Raw genomic sequence first — 21,532 nt, 5'->3', positions numbered from 1 at the left:
CCATTTATTCATTATTTATTACAATATTTATATTGACAAATCATTAAATAGTATGTATTATTCTTACCAGGAGGTAATCGAAGTCCAATACGGGGCGGTGGGGGCGGTGGCATCCTTAAATGTAAAGGTGGTGGTGGAGGTCTATACATTAAAGGAGGTGGCGGCAATCCCATAGGTGGCATTGTGTGTGGTTGTGTATGTTGAGAATGAGAATGTGATGTATGTTGATTATGGTTTGATGAATGGTCTGATGCCCCTGGAGGTTCTAGATCCTCTACTTCTGTTTTATTATTGCCAGATTTATTATTAGACTTTGAATTAGATTCATTTTCTGCTTCCAGTAGTGACAATCGAGCATTTAAATCTTGAGCTCGTTCAGTTTCACGCTTTTTATGAACAACTTCCATTTCACGCATAAACTGATCAATATCTTGCCCTGCCATAGCTAACATTTTCTGTTGTAGAGTAGTTGGTTTTACTTTAGCTATGTCTCTTTCTTTTTCCTTCTCTTTGTCACCGTCCTTATCTTTACCGTCTGATTCTTGTTTATTATCTTCTTTGTCGTCCGCAAATCGAATTGTTCTCGATTTTGGTACTGATTCTTTAGTCTATAAATAATTTCATGATCATATAATATTTGTATTTCTAAAGTAATAATGTATTAACTGATTTGGAACAAATTGAAATACTAACCTTGTCAGACATATCTTCATCGTCACTTGATAGATCCGGCGGTGGAAAAGGTGGGACACCGGGTGATTCTTTATTAGGTGCTAGTGTAGGTATAGAAGGAGATGTTGCATATGCACTTGTCTTTTTTAAAATACTTGGTGGTATTGGTATGTTCATAAGCGGATGATGCTGTGGTATGTAATGTGGATGGGGCGGATACATATGCGCTGGTGGTTGCGGCATATCCGGCAAAGGTATTTGTGAAGTTAAAGAACCTATAAAGATATAAGATTATAAAATATGTACATGAAATGAATGAAATTGTAGATAATACCATAATAATAAACACTAGAATAAGTAATTACCTGAGTACATTCGAGATATGTCATTAGCAGCTGATGGTAATGGAATTTCATCAACTTGTACTTGTTGTGCATGTCGTACAGCTTCAAAATATGAAACGAGATCTATTCTTCTACGTTCATATTGTATCAATTGTTCTTTTAACTCTGCCCACTTTTCTTGATCATCCTTTGCCTGTAAAGAACCAAAAATAAATATGTAATATTTTACAATATGTTAACTATCACCATTGATTTAATACTAATAATTAATACTTACTTAAAAATTAATACTTACATACATTTTCAAGACACGATCCAAGGTCTCCTTCAATTTCTTTCTTTTGTCTTTCAGCACTTTCTCATTAAGCGGTGGTGGCTGCATAACATTATATTCTGAAAATTAAAACATAAATATATAAATATATAATAAGTAATAAATATATAAATATTTTCATAAATATATAAATTAACATTCATAAATGTATAATATATAACAAAACAATAGTTAACAATTCATAATAATGTTAACTGTCAAATATTTTACTTACCCATTTGATCTATTTTTTCCATTTCTTCGATAATCTGAGCCGGATCTTTGCCCTTTAGAACGGCAGCGCGTACTAACTGCCGTTGTTTTTTATTTTTCTTTAATTCTTTTTTACGTGCCTCTTTACCTGCAACAAATTTGTTATAATAAGTTATAATAATTATTAAATTTATGATTTTTAAGTAAATTTCTTTGTTATGTTATCAACTTACGTGCTTGATCGGTAGGATTCATATATTTTCCACTTTTTGTGGTATTTATCGAACGGCGTCCCATGTTTTCTCACTTAAGAAAACTGTTTACGACGTAAATTTATATTGTATTTTCACAATTTTTATATTAAATAAATTGATATTTATATTTATCGTAACTACGAGTACACCGACTATACTCATTATACACTGCAGAATGTATACTAAAGTGCTGCAGCTGTGCAACGAAATGGAGACGTAAGTAACTGTAAATCGTTGTGTACGTCCCCTACATGAACGCTACATGAACTAGCTAGCGCCAAATTCAAATTGTAAACTAACGTAGCCGAAGCAAGGAACAGAGAGATTTTACCTATGTAAATATTGATTAATTGTCAAATTATCTATCAGTGATAATTATAATCATTTTCTAATTGGTTTTTCCGTCCCTTTTATTAAAAGTTCTTCTTGCCGAAGATTCGAACTCGCGACGCGTTGTCCTCAGTTCTGGGTCTTAATGAGCGTAGCTGGCTGCTCCGCCCACTTTCTAATTTAGATATTTATCTAAATTATCGTAACATATCATAATATCAAAGAAATCGTTCGCTCTGCTATATGATAAACTTCAATAAGAACAATTATTATTAATATTAATTAATAACAATTTTTCTTATCGAACCATAAGCAAATTGCGTTTGTTATGTAAAATACGAAGATATAAATAGACCAAATAACGAGAGAAAGGGAGGAATATCGTAAAGCTAATCCCGACATCTGGGCGCTATCCAAAAAGCATGGAAATCATACTACATTAAAGATTTCTTAATCTGTAATTAGTTTATTAAAATATAGTTATTTGTATCAAGTTTAATTCATTTAAGTTTGGGTTTCTTTGTGTTCTTGCATGTCTCCTGTATGTTATTTTTGTTAATTATCAAGTTTGTTTATTCAAAACTTCTAAGCACGACTAGAGTACTTTAGTAACTACCCAAACTGAAATTCTCCACGCAGCAAAGAAAATTTGACTACAGCTGCAGTAATCAAATTTTGTTTACGTTTACTGTCTTGTTTCAATGGATAGACTATATCAGAGAGGAAATTTCCTCTCTGACTATACTGAAGTTTTCACGGTTTGTCCAGTTCACATAAAGTGATTGGAGAATGGATTAACTTGAGTAACAGATAGGAAAGTAATACTGGTACATCAAAACAGTCTCTATAAAATGTCATGTAGGTATATTTATGTATGTCGACCCAACAAAATTTGTAACCTTGTTTTTATCACAAGTAAAAGCCGACACGCTAAGAATTATATGTGATTATTCAGGTATATCCTTTAGATATGCCTCTAGTAATACATAAAATATTAACAGTGAAGTACATTCATTTAATATATATATTATATCTATGTGATTAAACAAAATGATATAATATTAGAAAATAATTCTAATCTGATTTAAGCAGGTTAATACTATACTAATATCTACGTAATTTCGTTTAAATAGAAAAAATTAAATTTCAAACAATATTTTTATAGTTATGTTACAGGAGAAAATAGAGAAAATGTCTCATATTATTGCACATGATATTGACAAAAAGCCACGGACAAAGGATATTAAAGTACAAGAAGATATTACATTTTATCAAATGGGATTTTCCCAAAAAATTTTGGATGGATTATCTCTTTGTGGTTTCCAAAGACCTTCACCCATACAATTAAAAGCAATTCCTTTAGGAAGATGTGGTTTTGGTATATAATATTTTCTATTTTGTATCTGTATATTTTAAGTTATAAGTTATTAATGTATATGTTAACTACAGACTTAATAGTACGTGCCAAATCAGGGACTGGTAAAACTTTAGTGTTTTGTATAATATCACTTGAAATGATTGATATAGATATATCGTCTGTACAAGTATTAGTACTAGCACCTACTAGAGAAATTGCTGTACAAATTGCACAAGTTTTTTCATCTGTAGCTTGTGAAATAGAAGGTAAATATTTTTCTAAATTTAGTTAAATTTATTTGTTTGATGAATAATTGGAGTTATGAAATAAAATTATTTTTTTAATTTCAGGTTTAAAAGTTGAAGTATTTATAGGAGGAACAGCTATAGAAAGTGATAGAAAGAAATTGAATAATTGTCACATAGCTGTTGGTGCTCCAGGTAGAATTAGACATTTAATTGATAAAGAATTCTTAAAAGTTGAAAATGTTAGATTATTTATTCTTGATGAAGCAGACAAATTAATGGAAACCAGTTTTCAGAAAGACATTAAGTTCGTATAATAATGAAATATATTATTGACATTATTAAAAAAGTAAAAGTATTATTCACAATAAAAATTTTCAGCTATATCTTTTCAAAATTACCATTAAGTAAACAAGTTATAGCATCAAGTGCCACTTATCCGGGAGATTTGGAAATATTTTTACAGGCATATATGTGCTCTCCTGTTTTAGCATCCCCAGATAACAATGAACCAATACTTGTTGGACTCACGCAGTTCATAACAGTTGTTCCTTCTCATCCAAATGTTATGAAACAGGTTTGATTTAATTTTCTTGTTTTGTATAATCATACAAATATCAAACCAGTTCATAAGTTTATGTCCATTTTTATTGTACTTATTATAAAAACACGTGGTGCATAAATTATTATAAAAATAATAAGGAATCGCACTAAATATATTGTAAATTCATTTTCATATCCTTTTATTGTTTTATTACAGTTAAAAATATGCATGAACTTATGGACTCGATCTACTATATTAAATGTTATAAAATTATTTTAATACTAAATTTTAGGTTCAAATAAAAGTAGATGAATTAATAAAGATATTTAACAAAATTCCATTCAAACAAAGTTTAGTTTTTTCAAATTATCAATCAAGGTAAGTATATTTTTATAATTTCTTTTATTTACGCCTTTTCAAATAATTAAGCACCATGCATATATATACTTAAAATACACTGTCTTTTACAGAGCCCAATCTGTATGTAACAAAATTAGTGCTATGGGTTTTAAAGCAACCTTTTTTGCTGGAAATCAAGATATGAATAAAAGACTTGAGGCCATTAATAAATTAAAGACTTTTAAATGTAAAATAATGGTAACAACTGATTTAACTGCAAGAGGTATAGATGCAGATAACGTAAATTTAGTTGTAAACCTTGATTTACCCATAGATGCACCAACATATTTGCATAGAATAGGAAGAGCTGGACGTTATGGATCTTATGGTCTCTCTATAACAATAATTGCAGAAAATGAGTTAGAAACATTAAAAAAATTATTAATGTCCATTGGAGGTCCAAATTTTTATGTACTGAAACTTCCTTTTGATTATCCAAATGATATTTGGAATACTTCTAATACAAAATTTGAGAAACTTTACGCAAAATCTGAAAAAGACGAAAATCAATTTGACATTAAGCCTATCACTACAGGTATTAATGATTTATCTATGAATATTGCTAATATAGAAATACAGAATAATATAAAGTCAAAAGTTAATGAAACAACAGATAATATAAATAAAGAAGTTACAGAAAATGTGGAAGAAGTAAAAAATAATATAATGGATTTTTCCTGTTTAAGAAACATGCCTAATTTACAAAATAAAATAAAAGTTAATTCTTTGTTTGTACCATATATTAATCCGATAGATGAATCTCAATGCATTAAAAAGAAGAAGAAAGAGACTACAATCATGTCGTACAGTGTGTCTAAGCCTAAAATTATATATAGTTTTACATTGGATGCCGCAATCAATAATCCTTCCAGCTGGCAGAAAAATAATGAAAATGTGGTATTTGAAGTTGATTTATCAGATTTACAAGAAGATGATTTATCAAATTCTAATATTGATATGATTATTGAATTTACAAGATATAATTTTCAAAGTAAAAATACAGAAAAATCTTCTTTTCATTATAATTACGTGAATATTGATGTATATTCTGAAGATACCATTTCTAGAAGTACTGTACATAATGAAATGCAGAAACAAGACTTAGAACAGAAAATTCAGAAAAAGAGTGATGTAACTGCTGATACTCTGATAACTATCTCAAATAATGTTCAAAATAGCACAGATGTTTCCATTTTAGAAGAATTGAATTTTCATCTCACAGAATATATGAAAGGTTCTAATACATTTTGTGATGAGTTATGTTCAAATGACGAGGAAATATTATTGAAACAGGCATTTATTTGGAAAAACAAACTTGATTTTGAAATCAGATTACTAAATAATACAATGGAAGTCATGAAAGAATCTATACAAAGGTTTATATATCAGAAACACATTGAAATGCTCAAAATATTTTATAGAGTACAAAAGAAAGCACTCTTATGTGTTTATCCAGAAATACGAAATGACGATGAAGTAAATGACACTTATTTATATTTTAGAACTTCTGTAGACGAAAATGTATTAGAACTATATAAAGAAATAGAAAATTTCAAAAGTTTTCATCGAAAATGTGGAGAAAATTTTAATGCATATTTTCCATATCCTGTTGAATTAGATTCATATATGCCAAATCTTATGATCTCCAACACAGACAGAGAAGATTATCTCAATGCATTACGATATTTATATTCAAATCCTTATCCTAGGGAACATTTATTGCAAATAGCAAGTTTTGTGGCATTCATTGATGAGCATAGAAAGTACAATTTAATACAAAAATTAAAAAGTTTAAACAACTGTTCAGTTAATGAATTGTTAACAGTAATACAAAGTGAATTATCTAAGAAGGAATCAAATAAAAATGAAAGTAAAGAACAGGAAGAAAAATTATTAGAACATTTTGATAGTACAAATCGAGGTGAAAACGTTATTAATTCAAAGGTTGATATTTTACATAAGGCACTAGATAATACTGGAAATATGACTAGTCAAGAAGAAAACGTCTCTCTAAGTGATAATAAATGGGATAAAATGAGTAATAACTATAGTTCTGACAATTCTATATCAATTGATTTAGGTTTGGATGATCTTTTTAAAATACAAAAAGTTACACGTCATGAAAATTGTAACTTGACTAGTAGTACATCAAGTATATTTTCTAGTGAAAATGATACCGTTAAGGAACATAGATTGAATGGAAAAGTAAATGCGAAAAATAAATTTCGTAGACGGAAAAGGATTCAGAAACAAGGAGATAATACTGCTAAAGAACAATTTATTATCAGATCATCTGATAGTACTGATACGTATGAAAAACAATATACGTCACAAACGCAATCAGATTTGTCATCTAGATCAATGACAGATCGGTTAAATTCGTCTTTTATAGAAACAAATTTAAGCAGAAAAAGTAGTCAGAATATTCAAGATATATCTAATTGTCAAGAGTCTTATGTAGATAATGAACCACAAAGTTCTGTTTCTGTTCCTAGAATTAATGAACATCGAAAGAATAATTCATGTAATTTTTCTCCTATACCTTTAACAAAAAATGTTTCACAGAGACATTTAGATAATGAAGTTACAACTGAGAAGCCTGTAAATTTACAATATTACGCTCCTTTTTATAATTATATGCCTAATGTTCCTCATAATCAAGTAGAAGATTATATGTATATACCTGGACATTTGTCCAACAATATATTTTCAGAGAATGTATATCATTTTCCACATTCATCAAGTAATAACCTTAATGAAGTCGAAATTGACCAGTTTTTATCATCATTAAGAGAGGAAACAAATCGCTTGCATTTGGAACTTTATAAATCAGAAATGCTCCGTAATGCAATGCAAAATTATAATTAAAATTAATAAGATAAAACAATATTATGAACTTATTATCAACAACTGTTGTATATGTGAGGCATGCATGCAATACACGTCTGTATGTGTACGTATTGTATGCGTGGTTAATCAAATTGTGGACTGCGTAATTAAATTTTTTGATAATGAATCTGTGATGAATTAATGGAAAATCATTCTTAAATTAGAAATATACTGTACAAAACACTCAGAATGGACTATGTTTATATTATCCTAATAATTGTGGGACGGTATTCGTGTGCAACTCATTTAACATTTGCTAATCCTTGTTTATCAATTGATATATCGTTAATTTCAATAGAAATCACGATAATATCTTATAAAATGTAAAACTTGTTGATTATGAAAATAATATATTTATAATTATTATTTTCGAAAAATGTTTTATAGCTTGTATATAATTATATTGTTTTACAATAAATATTTGAAATACATACTGAATTAACTGTTTGATATGTTGTACATGAAAGTATTCGTGTGCGTTTTTTTCATTTAATATAAATTAATGTTTTTAAAATTTATAATCTTTACATAAAAACAATTCATCATTCTTCGCGGTAAATTAATTTAAATAACATTTGTGCAATTCAACAAAATTATGTTTCTCTTGCAAACTTGAAATTTATTATTATTGATTTTAAATTATACAAAAGAATATTAATAATATGTAATGTTCACAGTACAAAAAATATTAAGTAATTTTATTTATTCGAATGTCATATAATGATTGTGAGTTAGCGGGATCAGGTTTCTAAGGCGTTTCTTCAAGGGGAACGAGAAGAAAAAAGCCACCTTACGAAACTCGTCTCGTGAGAATTTGGGGTACGCGCTTGTTGTGTCCGTCCTTTATTCGCAAAATAATCGTTTGAGCAGCCCGCCTAGTATATACTTCAGTCGGTTACCACGTGCTTTCGCGTGAAGGAGTCTCTTAATCGTGTACGTGGATGTCGTATGGTATTAATTATTAAATATTTCGTAATTATCTTTTTTTTGTAGATTACGTGCGTTCGTTCGTATATGTTTAGTGCTTGGAAAGAAATATGTCATTCTCTAGGAAATACTTCAAACGGATCCCGATTTATGCGGTAGAGAGCCACAATGAGGTGAGTTTATGAATGACCAACGTCTTCCTAGTTTGTTTACATCGCAACTTATTCTGTCTAAATTTCCTTGTTAGCACACCAGAGGCGCTACAAGCGTTTCAACTACCAATGACGAATTGGTCACGTGATCAAAGGCGTTGGAAATTAAAATCGTGCGATGTTAAATTTAAATTGTGGTACAAACTTCGAATTTTTTTGTGAAATTTTGCATTGTTTTATTAGGTGCTACCATTCATTTATCGGTGTTTGGGATCGAAACACCTTCCGTTCGAAGGAAACGCGTTCGTGCATTTAGATTCGCATCCTGATATGCTTATACCGAAAACGATGTTGGCGAACACTGTATGGGATAAAAATCAATTGTTTAGGTATTTTAGATTTTTTATTGTTATTGATAATAAGCTTTATTTTATTATTGAATAGAAGCTGTTAAGAAAATTTAATTACTTGTTAAATATACTCTCTTATATATTCATTATAACGAACCTATTTTTTATTCTTTTTATTATTAATATTTGCATATTTTTCTCATTTAACGTATTATATCTTAATATATAAATAAGGTAAATATGCACAAAAGCGGAGCTACCCTCATTCCGATAATTTTTTAATGTGTTCTTAAGGTCACCAGTCTGAAGATTTTAATGATAATGGTAAATCGAATGTGTGGAAATAACCTCATTCTGAAAAAAATTTTGTCTAACAAACTTATTTCTGATTAAATTAAAATTAGATGTGGGTTAGATTAGATTTTGTTGTTAATTTCGTTGTATTTTGTTGTCGTTCGTTGTTATCAGTAATCGAAATTAATGTAGAATATTTGAATACAACGATATGTTCTGTACTAATTGCGAGTCATCTTTTCTCGAGTTCTTTTTCGATCTCAGTAAGAAAGGTAAACAATTAAGGAATCTGGTTAACTACATTATATTAAATGCAAATAATGTGTAGAAAATTATATATTTTTGAGTAAACTCTTTTTTGATAATAACTCTTTCATAAAGCGACCCCAATTAAACCTTCGCAACACTACTCAGGATGATGACAACATATATATTAAAAGATTATCAAAATTAGGGTTAGGTCTTTTTTATAAATAGTTACCATAAACAAATACAAACAAATACATCCAAAAATATTTTGGAAGACGTATCGCGTGAAACAGTTTAAATATAAAAAGAAGATCGAGTAGGACGCTATATTAAAAAAAATCTGTACGTAGAAGGGACGAGGACATTTTCAATTTCAATAATTTTTGAGAAAATGGGTTCGTAAAATCATTCTTGAAATTAATTTTTACATTTAAAAAATTATCTTTTTATTTCTAAATTTTAATCATTTATGAGATATTAAATTACATATCTTCACCAATAGTGAAATTAGCATCGAAAATTGGATGTTGCCTGCTGCATATGCCGGTCACTTTAAGCACCTTATCTGGGTCAAACCACCGTGGGCGAATCAAATGGTCGATGGCGTGACAACCTTCTTCATCGGCAAGCACAAGGACAACGGATCAATAAGGTAAGTTCTCATCGCATTATTTTATTTTTATTGCATGTCAAACTGAACCGTGGTTGTAAATGCACCATGAAAAACTTCGACGCTATAATGGATGTTAATCGTTACGTTGCATTTCTACATTGTGCAAACACATGAGTGCAAGCAATATATGTGCAATGATCATTTAATGCATATTTTTATCGATATCTGTACATTATATCACATGTTAATAGAAAATAAGCATTTTCGGATATTGAAATATGTAACTTGTGAACGGCCTTTAAAAATAATGGTATTTATAATTATAAATGATAAAGATATGAAAACTTCTAATAAAATTATTAACCCTCCATAGGAAAATTGCATCGTTGACGAGCCAGGCAAAATTTCATCCTTGGATTTCTATTCTTTATAAAAACTCTTTTCTTATTTGCAAATATCTTTTTAACATTTGATAGCGAAGATATTGATAATTGTTCTAGAATTTTTTCAAGTTTTTCGAAAACTTGGAATAATGAAAAAAAAGTAGGCTTAGATAATAATATAAATTACCTAGTTTGCCTATGGGCGGTTAATAAAGAAAAATGGAACTGAAAAGAAGAAAGTGAGACGTTTCGATAATTTGACATGATATTTTTATTTTACAACGTGTAAAATAAGAATAACTATAGACCCATGACGAATCGTAAATTATATTTTCTGAAGGCGTGTTAGTTTGATTTTTTAATTACATTCTGCACGTGTCGTCTGATGCGTTTAGGATAACATGCGAAGCCATTCGTACATTGCGCAGAGATTAAGTTCCAGATAAAACAGACATTCACGATGCGCTCATCGTTTGGACCGAGAATTATTTTTCACTTCGTAAAAGCGAGCGAGGGTTAAGTGCCTGCTCTTGTGCCGATTAACATATATGAACATGCCACTTCGTATACATTTAGGATAGCTGTAGCATAATATTACATGTGTCCTCTCGTACCGAGACAAGCATCAGAAAATTGTCGACAGGTGGTACCAGTTTTGTTACCAAACGTTGCATCTTATTATCACCGTTGCTTGATCTCAGTTTACGTGATAACTTGTTGTCGAATAGTAAAACGGTATAATTAATTAAAACATTATAATCAACACTGTACAAGTATGTAAAATGAATCTGTTACCGGTGATGGAAAACAATGAATGTCAAAAATTTCATTTTCATTGAGATATCGTACTTATTGAACGAATCATGCTAGCGTTGTATATTAGTATTCTTTGGTTGAGTTTTCAAGGAACTAATTTCTTTAAAATTTCTTTAAAATACAGAAACTGTTTCTATACAAAGCTAGGTTAGGTTAGTAATAGTCAGTAGTTGGTGTTAAAATGCTGTGAATGAGAACGATAAAATCTAAGATGTATATTAAACGATTTCGTATTACATTTAAATTATATATATTGTCGTTTTAGAGAAAGTTGTTTTAACATTTTTCATGCTCGATTAATTATCGTAGATATTCATTACGGCAATATTGTTGCAATATCGGGCAAGTATTAGATTTGATTATTTTTATGACAGAAGTTACATAATTATTAGCTGAAACATGTTCAATGAAACAAGGGTGTGACGCAGCGACGAAAGACATAACAGGACGGTAATGCACATAAAATACTATAAGGTTTGAGAATGATTCATGAAGTATGTGTATAGTGGTTTTATTGTTCTGTCGTGGTTCTTTGTGCGCGCGTTATTCAACGATATGAATGATTGCTTCTCTGTTATGAACATGAGGTCTAATGCAGATATTTAAACTCGTATGTTACATCTATAAAGACGTAACATCGTATTTTATAACTTGATCACGCTGTAATTATATTCTGACCATAACGCGATACGTTCAATTAGCTGGGTAATTTCGTTTTAAATTACTACGACTAACACGACCATCTAAATCAATGGTAACGGGCTTGTCAGCTCCTACGTGATATATCTTGATTTAAATCCTGATCACTGACCTTTTATGAATATGACGCTCAAAAGTGTATTGTACATAATATTACTCATCAACTTTGATAAGCATTTAATAAATTTCGAAATATTTGACATATATTTGGTAAATTAGTCGGTATTTTCAATCCCGTCTTTTTTAATTTCTCCTTTTTAATTACTGTCTATTTGTTTTTAATTTTAATCTCATTGTATGCAAATGGTCGAATATAATTTTGTTGTATTACTTACATTGATCGATACATTTCTCCGGAAGAGAAATCGAAATATTACTTTCGCAGATTCACATAAACAAAAATATATTTCCATTCGCTTCCTAGATACATTAAACTTGTTATAAATGTTATAAAAGGCCGTGTTTTTTTTATATCCTGCACACGATATCCTGATGTAATGAAATTTTCAAGCAATGATCCCGCAAAATCTGATATATCGATTCTTTATCCATACACCTGTGATCTCGTCGCGAAAATAAGTATCGACTTGAATCAATTCTGATGAACACCGCGAAAGTCTTGAATATCGGTTTACATGGTTCGCGGAAGGTGGCAGACACGCGTCGCGATGAAAAGTCGTCACAGTCGGTTAATCCACGATGGAAGGGGTAAAACTTGGTTGACAAGACACGAGGGTGAGCGCGGGGCTGACCGAGGAGTGGTAAAAGGAAAAAGGCAGGTAAAGTAGCAAAGGGAAGCCGACACGGTGCGCCGTGGCGATATCTGCCAAGAAACTGGTGGCCGTGATGTAGCGCTCCGCTGGGACTTGAGTTATGTTTCTCGAATTACCGTGGATATATGTCCGTGTACCGTGAGTGAAGCACGCGAATTATGCCGTTGTCAAGACTTCTCCGTGTTCTCCGTGTGCTTCCATTCATTCCTTATCCGATGAATATTTTGATTACGTCGATTCCGTTGCCCCCTGTGACTATCTGGAATTCTAGCTGGCTATCCACCTAGATTGGAACAGACGTTCGCAATTTTAACGTTTTAAATACTCGTCAGACGCTTAACGATTCGAGGAATCGGGTACATACAATTAAGCCGACCGCGGAATTATTTCTCGTCTTCTCATTCTCGTTATCTCCGAGCGATGAGTATCTTGGTCGTAGCTATTCTCGATTTATAGTCCGGTGTATAAACAAAATGAAATATTTTCATATTTTAACGTATATATATATATATATATATATATATACACTTTAGACTTGCCACGTGGAAATGGTAATCTTAATTTTTATGTTCGAACATACATACATGTATGTACATATATATACTTCTCTGGGACAATTTGCGTATTTTATACATTTGATCGAGTTGGCGAGGAGAACTGTCGAGCACAAGCTATCAGAGAGGAAAGGTTTATATCTGATAGTTTTATATGAAACAAGAAAAGTTCACCCTTGATTAGACTTTAAACGCGTAAAACGTGTAGTAGCGTCTTGGATCATTAACTGTACGCGTAACCATTAAAGTGAATTACGACGGATACAATAATTTGCCAGTTACTAATAATTGCCTTCTCGTATGATCAGGATACCGTGGGTAGAATCTTCTTGATAAAATCTAAAATACGACGACATCGACCGCTTTTCGTCGAAGTTATACATATGTAATCGCGCGTACCCACGCGCAGGTGTCGATCGAAAGCGGATCGATTTGCATTGACGATCCACAGGATGCACGATTTTCTAACTTTCTCGATGTTCTGAATGTATTTTCTTTTTTTTTTCAATGACTTACATTACTGGACACGCGTAACAACTGATTTTCCTTTGATAGGGGATTATCACAACACGATCAAGAGTGATACCATTATTAAGATAAACTAGGATGAACGTTTTTTAATGGAAACAACGCATCGGGGATTGGCATTCGTCGACGCGTGGATTCCGATGAGAACGCCCGTGCTCGGATTTGGAATTACGTGGTTTTTGCGTCAGGCTAATTACTGTAATCACTAGCTCCCCGCAGACTCGATGCATTTGGCTGTACACTGGATATCTATATCTATTTCGACTTTGTAGCACGAGAGTATCATTTAAATTATTCTTCGATCAAACGCAATTTTAATTATTCGGATTAAAGCGTGGAATTTAAATTGTATATCGTATATTGTTATCTGGTTATTTAATTATTTGGTAAAATGAGATTTACACATCTTCGATGGTAGAAAGAAATTTTTCTCAACCTCCACGTGTTTCCGTTTTCCATTCACCTTGATTCGCCGGTGACTCTCTTTTTCGTTGTCGTCAAGGAAAGGCTCAAGAAGCTTGGTTGTGAGGGGATCGCGACAATGGACAATGGCGCAATAATCTACAATAGAGATCCGCTTGGAGATTCCGTGTCGAATGAATAGGGTCCCTAGGACAATCATCTCGTAAACTCGGTTTCTTTGCACGCCCCTCCCCTATCGTTCCGCGGTGTGTGTTCTTTCGTTCCATATTTCACGTTTTGTAGTTCTGCGGACGCAAGAATCACCTACTTATGCGAAGTTGTTCTAACTAAGGAAGTTCCCTCCCTGTGTTCCATCGTGGTGAACGTGACCTACGCTACTTCGCGTCTGCTTACCGTAGTTCGATCAGCCAGCAAGTTGCTTTCGTTGTTCAGTGCCGATAATGAAAAGCATGCGTAGCATCTAGCTAACAAATTACGCTAATTTACAGAACACCGAGCGTTTTTCGTTCTACCGGGGAAAGTTTAATTTAACTTGTTTGGGCTATTACGCGTAATCGTTTTCTTCGATCGCACGCGTTACAACACGCGAGATTTTCTCTGAATAAACGCTATCAAGCCTCTCTTAGAGAGATTCCAGGCTATCTTCAGATAACGATACTCCTTCGGAATTCGCGGAATGTGATTCGCACGAAAACGCTTACGTAATTGGGACCTTTCTGTTCTTTTACGTCCGGTACCACGACCACAGAGATCTCAAGCATTCCTCGAATTTCTGGAAAAACAGCACCGATGTCACGGAATACGCGATCGGCCTAATGTGTCCCCATACCTAGAGCATAGGAGTAAATACCTGCCGTGACTGAGAGACCCCGCGTCTCGGTTCTTTGAATACCGGTATGGTAGAAGCACGTCGAGATTTTCACTCGGTGTCTTAATCGCATAACTTGTTCTCGGTAATGCAAGCGAGGCTTATATTTCCTGCCTTTTTTCACCGAGAACGTTTATCAACACATTAGAAACGCGAGCCGGAGGAAAGTTCACGGGTTGTAGAGCACAAATTGCTCTACGCTTCGAAGTTTGAACGACTGTCTTTGTCGAACTCCTCGACGAAACGTTGACCGCTGCATTATTTACAAATTGCGTCTGTTATGCGAATAATTCTTTACGGGAGCGTTCAAATTCACGCGTGAAATTGGTTCTAATTAAATTTTCCACCCTTTTCTTCTGATTGTTGCTCGAATATTTATCGCGCAAGCGTTTTTACGATACGCGTTTAAGAATACTCGCGTGGAATTTCAATTTTTCTTCCCTCGAAGAATGTGAAAATCGGTCGTATCGTGCTTCCTATTCATTAATGTAGACTCTTCAGTCATTCTTACGTGATATTACGATAAGTTGGAGTTGGGAACTTTCATTTTCTAGTGTTTTTCATAGTGCTTTCTAAACTTTAGCGCGCTTATAAACTTTTTCATAAAGATTCGTCGTAAATGTATGTTCGAAGAAAGAGAGTTCGATCTCTTCTTTATTAAGTTAGGAAAATTCTATAACTTGATTTTCGTATAAATCTCTAATGTGTCGAACTATGGTAACTGGATCGAGAATTTCATATAAAAAACGATCTTTCAAAATTTCTATCTTTTTTCATAATAGCGAAAAGATACTCTGGCATCTCTAATTTCTATTCGATACATTTCCATTACTTTAAACAAAATATTCATCGCTACATTTTACGTAATTTCTGTGAATGTATCTGTAATTATATCGCAGAAGGATTACGTACCTAGGTATGTGATTAAACCACGAAGTTGTGAATCTCGCGATAAAAGTTTTTATACAATCGGTTAATTTTCATTTGACCGTAAGCTAACACGTAGATTACTTTTTGTCATTTTTAACGATTCGTGTATCATCGTTATTATCTAAATTACCAAAAAATTTCACAGTGATCGTCTTGTTCGAACTGCTTTATACAAAAATCGAAAAAATACGATGCTTTAAAAAAATTCATTGTCTTCGATTAAAAATTTTCATGTATATTGAAATATTTTAAATAACAAAGTCCCTGGCTACACAAAGCTTACACATTGAAAAAATCGAATTAATTCCATCGTGTCTGCCGTTCGTCGTTCTTACGTACCCCTGTACATAAACCCGGTGAATTAAATTTCATTATATCGCGCTTTTCGAATAACAATAAACGCAGCTGCTAATTGAAATCCCTTTCGTCGATTCTCTTTTGCACGCTTTGCTCGTCGATCTTATCCAATTTTTACATCCGTGGTTGTTGCGAAAGCGAACGTCGAACATTTTTACAGCTGACGCGAGAAGCTATCGGTTTCAGCGAAGGTCGCGTGCAATTAACATAAACGCTTCGTGCAACCTGAAGGCGTGACGTCGCAGATCCGAGTCGATAACGCATCGTGACTGCATCAGGCTACATCTGCACGTGCATCGCGTGTACCGCGCGGTGAATTTGTTCCGTGAGGTCGCGAGATTCCTAGGTGAACGCTAGAGAGACTGGTGTCGTCCAATTGGTAGCCTTGATTTCTATGGCATCCAATGGTCGACGATGGTACACTTTCCAGGAAGAGGTAGCCCAACTATCGCTGTGCCGCTAGAGTAGGAGGACAGAGGTTGCTCGAGGTGGGAGAAATTCTAGCGGATGGTGAACGCAATCGTCAGCCATGGAGATTTTTTTTCCATTACCATTACGCGCATTGTATATCGTCATTGACCACTGCCAAAGTAGAATAGGTGTTAGGTATAATTTTTCGTTTTTCCATTGTTCTCTACGACGCCTCAGTATAGGTTTGCATGTTAGAATTATACGTTAAAAATGTACATCTCTTAACAGAGTAAAGGATAATTCTATGGGTAGTTATCAGCGTGTGTTATTGAATAATTCTCGTCGTAGATTTACGAGAGGTATTATCTCAGTACTCCGTTATCTTAATATCTTCTCTTGGTATCTTAATTTTCAAAGTTGGCTTCTATTAGCTACAGATTCTATTTCAATTTCATTCTATCATTCCGAGCTACTAATTTCACGGCCACTAGAGATTCCTTTTATCCAGTCGTCTTCCACGATATAACGCAGTACGCGTTGTCGAGTTTCGAGGAAGTTATCGCTCATTTACGAATAGAAATGAATTCACCGTGGATTCGATCAGCATACGATCGTGGTATCCCTATCTGATGGCTTATCGCGATTCAATTATTTCCCGTAGCGGTTACTATCTGATTCCATGGTGCGGTCGATCCATCATCATTAATGCCGGTGAATGAAAGCGTACAAGTACATTTTGAGGAATGGAAGGGCAATAGGACGGGGCAATAGAAACACCTATACCCCAGGTGCAGCAGGTCCGGTGTAATCGGCGCGAAGAAATAAAAGGGTGTTGGTTTAAAGAGTGGTGCACGAGGTGATGGCAGGTCAGGGCCGAGAAGGTAGCACAGGAACGTGTCTCAAGTCGCAGGAGCGTGGGCGCCAGTTGGCATATCACGATCGTCGTCAGGTTGCTCTACACATATCGCCGGTTCTTGGTGAAAAGAACAAAAGGGACCGCCACCGACGTGGACCAATCGCGAGCATGGTCGCGGCACGACTCGACCCCGAGGAATTAGTAGCATCGACCTCGCAAGGGGATCGGTTCCTAGGGATCTCGATCCTCCTACTCCTCCCTTCTCCGTCGTGGTCGCTCGTTGTTTCTTCCCCGTCGATTGATTCGTCGTGGTTGCCTCCTAATTGATCGTTAGCCGCGTAACACCAAGGCGGCTACGTGGTTGCCTGGAAATGTTCCCGATCGGTTCTCGAACGAGAGCTCGCACACAGGGATCGATCCGTACGTGGGATCTTGGAACGTTTCTCGGTGGTAGTTACGTGCGAACTCGCGGTTAATTGCGATTGCACGATATGATTGAGGGCGAGAGATCTGTAGAGGATCTGTAGAGGATTTGTAGAGGACTGTAAGATAGAATAACGATAACTTGCTGTTGCAAATCGTCAAATATATTTAAAAGAATTAAATAAATTAATAAACATAAATACTGTCGAGAGACGCTTGTACAAACGTATTCGCTAAGATATTGTATAATTGCTCGCTGATAACTCGTAGATATTGATCGATAATCCGTAGATACTCGGTATATACCTATTTGTCTACGATCTTGTCAATCTATGCTGGTCGGGGAAGCGCCGGAAAATTCAAATTTGTCCTTGTTCGACGGGTGTCCGTAGCGGCGACACTGTTTTGCCCGGAGTGTATTTATTATTACGTTACGTGTATCCTAACGATCTTGATACTCCGAGGCAAAACATCAATATGATTTGAATTGTCCTTTACTAATGTGCCGCTACATCCCCCGCCCCTATCAGTGATAACGTTTTTATTAAGTCCTTGGGGTAAGGTTGAGAAAGCTCGACCAGAAGTGCTCCTTTTTGTCTAATAAATATATTAGTTGGAATATACGCATCCTGTTCGACGATGAACGCTTCGATGTATACTTGATAGGCTGGTTTTTTTGGCCAAAATGTTCCTTGTATTAATCTTATAGCTTCTATCCATATGTAAACGTTCTCTTTTACTCCGATTTCCAATGTGGAGCACTTGTAGGGGACTGTAATATAGAATAACGAGAATTTGCTGTTGCAACTCGTCAAACATATTTAAAAGAATTAAATATATTAATAAATATAAATACTGTCGAGAGACGCTTATACAAACGTATTCGCTAAGATATTGTATAATTGCTCGCTGATAACTCGTAGATATTGATCGATAATCCGTAGATACTCGGTATATACCTATTTGTCTACGATCTTGTCAATCTATGCTGGTCGGGGAAGCGCCGGAAAATTCAAATTTGTCCTTGTTCGACGGGTGTCCGTAGCGGCGACACTGTTTTGCCCGGAGTGTATTTATTATTACGTTACGTGTATCCTAACGATTTTGATACTCCGAGGCAAAACAACAACATGATTTGAATTGTTCTTTATTAATGTGCCGCTACAACCCCCGCCCCTATCAGTGATAACGTTTTTATTAAGTTATATTTATAAAATTGTTTACACTATTTTGTCCTTGGTCGTCGCTATTTTAAAAGTTACCGATACATCCTGTGTCCGATAATTTACAACTCTTAACTGAAACTTGCCTTAAACCAATCGGAAAATCGTACTCTTCGGCCAGACCGCGTAACATACTTATTCCTGGTATTTTCTTCCGCTGTTCGGTTATCGTTATTTGCACCGCTTTCGTCTCAGACATTCGATTTTTGCTACGCTTATGTTGCTGCGAACTGCTCTTTTAATAGTGCACCTCGTGATTTTCCGTTCCTTCACTTCTTGTAGATTTTCGGGTTCTGCAGCGGGAATACTTTTACTTTGACTTCGCAGAGGTTCCCATAGCTTCAAAGCCATAATTTTTAAATCGACGCTCCCGCTTATCATTTTTTGTCTGCTTCACTCGATGAACTCCGTCGATCAACTGTTAAAAGGAAGTTATCGAATTTCTGGGAACCTCCTTCTGCATCTGCGACTTCAATTACAAGTAAATTATGTCGATCTGCACATCCTTGGGGTAAGGTCGAGAAAGCTCGACCAGAAGTGTTCCTTTCTGTCTAATAAATATATTAGTTGGAATATACGCATCCTGTTCGACGATGAACACTTCGACGTATACTTGATAGGCTGGTTTTTCTGACCAAAATGTTCCTTGTATTAATCTTTTAGCTTCTATCCACGTATAAACGTTCTCTTTTATTCCGGTTCACAATATAGAGCACTTGTAGGGGACTGTAATATAGAATAACGATAACTTGCTGTTGCAACCCGTCAAATATATTTAAAAGAATTAAATAAATTAATAAATATAAATACTGTTGAGAGACGTTTGCACAAACGTATTGGTCAAGACATTGTATTATTGCTCGCTGATAACTCGCACATATTGATCGACAATTCCCAGATACTCGGTATGTACTGATTCGCTCGCGATCGCGTCCGTTTATTTATACTGATCGCGGGAGAGCCGAAAAATTCAAATTCGTCTTTGTTCGACGGTTGTACGTAGTGGCGACATTGTTTTGCCCGGAGGTTATTTATCATTACGTTACGTGTGTCCTAACGATCTTGATACTCCGAGGCAAAACGACAACATGATTTGACTTGTCCTCTACTCATGTGCCGCTACGGATACTATCGCGATACGCGTGCGTGTGCGCGCAAACAAATAAATCTTTTGTCTAAACACTCGGCTAGACTTGAATAGCGTCGGCGATATTAAGAAGGCGAGATGTTCGAGCGTTGCTTCTAATTGATTCTACGATTGGCATACGAATGGGTAGAGCGTTACACGCGCGTCGTACAATGTCTACGCATCGTTGGACATTCAGAATGGCAAAGTTGTGACAAAGGTCGAGTTTGTTCGTTGCACTTCATGGTCCGGTTTCGTTGGAATTTAGCGGGTACGCGGCCGTACTTAGGCTGTCTGTCTCGTTGCGAGATCACGGTTGAAAAACTTGACTGGAAAGAAAACTTTGCCGCGGTAACTTGAATGACAATTAGAGCAGGATCGGATGGAATTTAGGCCGCCTGGTCCGATCAGGCACGCACGCTTAGCCGGAAGCCTATTAAGCTGGAATTTCATAATGGGGGAGTGCCTGTTGACTATAGTTTCGATGGGTTATGCAACTTTCGCTCGTTACGGCGAACAATCGGCTTTCCTTCCGACGCGTATCTGGATTATCCATTCATCCACGTTTTGCTACAATTAAAACATCGTAAACGCAAGTTTATGCGTTTTATGTTTTTTTTTACTGTTTCAACGTAGCGCTTAGACGATAGAAGAAATTGAATATAAAAAAGGTAGAAAATCCAATTTGATTTCCCTATTTTCAATTTTTATTAGAATCAAATAAAATGTGTTTTTCTATCGACTTTCACGAAAAAACGAAACGAGCGAACACGTCAGAATCTTTCGTATTGAAGTATACGTGTATGGAAACGAGCGAGAAGTTGATTTCAAAATGCAACAAATAATTATGCATAATCAACGTTGGTGGATGTGTGCGTACGAGAGAAAGGGGAGTCCGATGCCTGATTTCTTCGAGTGCAGAGCAGATGTTTGTTAAGTAGAGTGCCGTATACGATACACGTAACTTTGGTAAATGTAATTCCAAGAAATTACAGATACGTTTAACGCGAACAATAA

The 21,532-nt window shown here is 34.5% G+C and overlaps 3 protein-coding genes and 2 long non-coding RNA genes across 6 annotated transcripts; 2 read left to right on the top strand and 3 right to left on the bottom strand.

The window, feature by feature from the left end:
- Positions 1-6: 6 nt before the first annotated feature.
- Positions 7-1,969, bottom strand: LOC100743953 (WW domain-binding protein 11). Its single transcript, XM_003492943.4, has 6 exons — positions 1,776-1,969; positions 1,565-1,690; positions 1,312-1,409; positions 1,038-1,209; positions 694-947; positions 7-608 (listed from the first exon to the last, which is right to left on the bottom strand). Exons 1-6 carry the CDS (start codon positions 1,837-1,839, stop codon positions 12-14), a joined length of 1,311 nt encoding a protein of 436 aa, XP_003492991.2. The 5' UTR covers positions 1,840-1,969; the 3' UTR covers positions 7-11.
- Positions 1,970-2,332: 363 nt separating this feature from the next.
- LOC100742995 lies at positions 2,333-9,499 on the top strand. 2 transcript variants are annotated; one of them, XM_033323306.1, is made up of 8 exons: positions 2,333-2,984; positions 3,303-3,504; positions 3,576-3,749; positions 3,834-4,035; positions 4,110-4,305; positions 4,565-4,650; positions 4,743-7,272; positions 9,476-9,499. In XM_033323306.1, the coding sequence occupies exons 2-8, from the start codon at positions 3,318-3,320 to the stop codon at positions 9,482-9,484; spliced, it is 3,384 nt and encodes a 1,127-aa protein (XP_033179197.1). In that variant the 5' UTR covers positions 2,333-2,984; positions 3,303-3,317; the 3' UTR covers positions 9,485-9,499. The 2 variants fall into 2 exon arrangements, with proteins under 2 accessions (XP_033179197.1, XP_012246283.2); XM_012390860.3 differs by having other exon boundaries at positions 3,292-3,504.
- On the bottom strand, positions 5,035-13,990 carry LOC117152257. The gene is made up of 3 exons (XR_004462576.1): positions 13,181-13,990; positions 12,379-13,099; positions 5,035-5,161 (listed from the first exon to the last, which is right to left on the bottom strand). It is a non-coding gene; the product is annotated as an uncharacterized LOC117152257 (long non-coding RNA).
- Positions 8,467-10,411, top strand: LOC117152255 (UPF0489 protein C5orf22 homolog). The gene is made up of 3 exons (XM_033323307.1): positions 8,467-8,660; positions 8,883-9,028; positions 10,035-10,411. The coding sequence occupies exons 1-3, from the start codon at positions 8,598-8,600 to the stop codon at positions 10,186-10,188; spliced, it is 363 nt and encodes a 120-aa protein (XP_033179198.1). The 5' UTR covers positions 8,467-8,597; the 3' UTR covers positions 10,189-10,411.
- Positions 13,991-19,668: 5,678 nt separating the features above from the next.
- Positions 19,669-20,796, bottom strand: LOC117152256. Its single transcript, XR_004462575.1, has 2 exons — positions 20,211-20,796; positions 19,669-20,115 (listed from the first exon to the last, which is right to left on the bottom strand). It is a non-coding gene; the product is annotated as an uncharacterized LOC117152256 (long non-coding RNA).
- Between the last annotated feature and the right edge of the window lie 736 nt (positions 20,797-21,532).

This window comes from Bombus impatiens, unplaced genomic scaffold, assembly GCF_000188095.3.
Source record: "Bombus impatiens unplaced genomic scaffold, BIMP_2.2 scf_0899, whole genome shotgun sequence".
Taxonomy (NCBI): Eukaryota; Metazoa; Arthropoda; class Insecta; order Hymenoptera; family Apidae; genus Bombus; species Bombus impatiens.
The sequence above is the reverse complement of the archived record's forward strand: the minus strand, read 5'-3'. Positions and strand labels throughout refer to the sequence as shown.

Excerpts from the sequence above, each read along its gene's own strand:
- LOC100743953 (XM_003492943.4), bottom strand. The coding sequence starts at position 1,839 with ATGGGACGCCGTTCGATAAATACCACAAAAAGTGGAAAATATATGAAT. Across the intron at positions 1,691-1,775 it reads GAATCCTACCGATCAAGCAC|GTAAAGAGGCACGTAAAAAA; the intron begins GTAAGTTGATAA and ends AATTTGTTGCAG. Across the intron at positions 1,410-1,564 it reads GGAAAAAATAGATCAAATGG|AATATAATGTTATGCAGCCA; the intron begins GTAAGTAAAATA and ends TTTAATTTTCAG.
- LOC100742995 (XM_012390860.3), top strand. Across the intron at positions 3,750-3,833 it reads TGTAGCTTGTGAAATAGAAG|GTTTAAAAGTTGAAGTATTT; the intron begins GTAAATATTTTT and ends TTTTAATTTCAG. Across the intron at positions 4,306-4,564 it reads ATCCAAATGTTATGAAACAG|GTTCAAATAAAAGTAGATGA; the intron begins GTTTGATTTAAT and ends ACTAAATTTTAG.
- LOC117152255 (XM_033323307.1), top strand. The coding sequence starts at position 8,598 with ATGTCATTCTCTAGGAAATACTTCAAACGGATCCCGATTTATGCGGTA. Across the intron at positions 8,661-8,882 it reads CGGTAGAGAGCCACAATGAG|GTGCTACCATTCATTTATCG; the intron begins GTGAGTTTATGA and ends TTGTTTTATTAG. Across the intron at positions 9,029-10,034 it reads GATAAAAATCAATTGTTTAG|TGAAATTAGCATCGAAAATT; the intron begins GTATTTTAGATT and ends CTTCACCAATAG.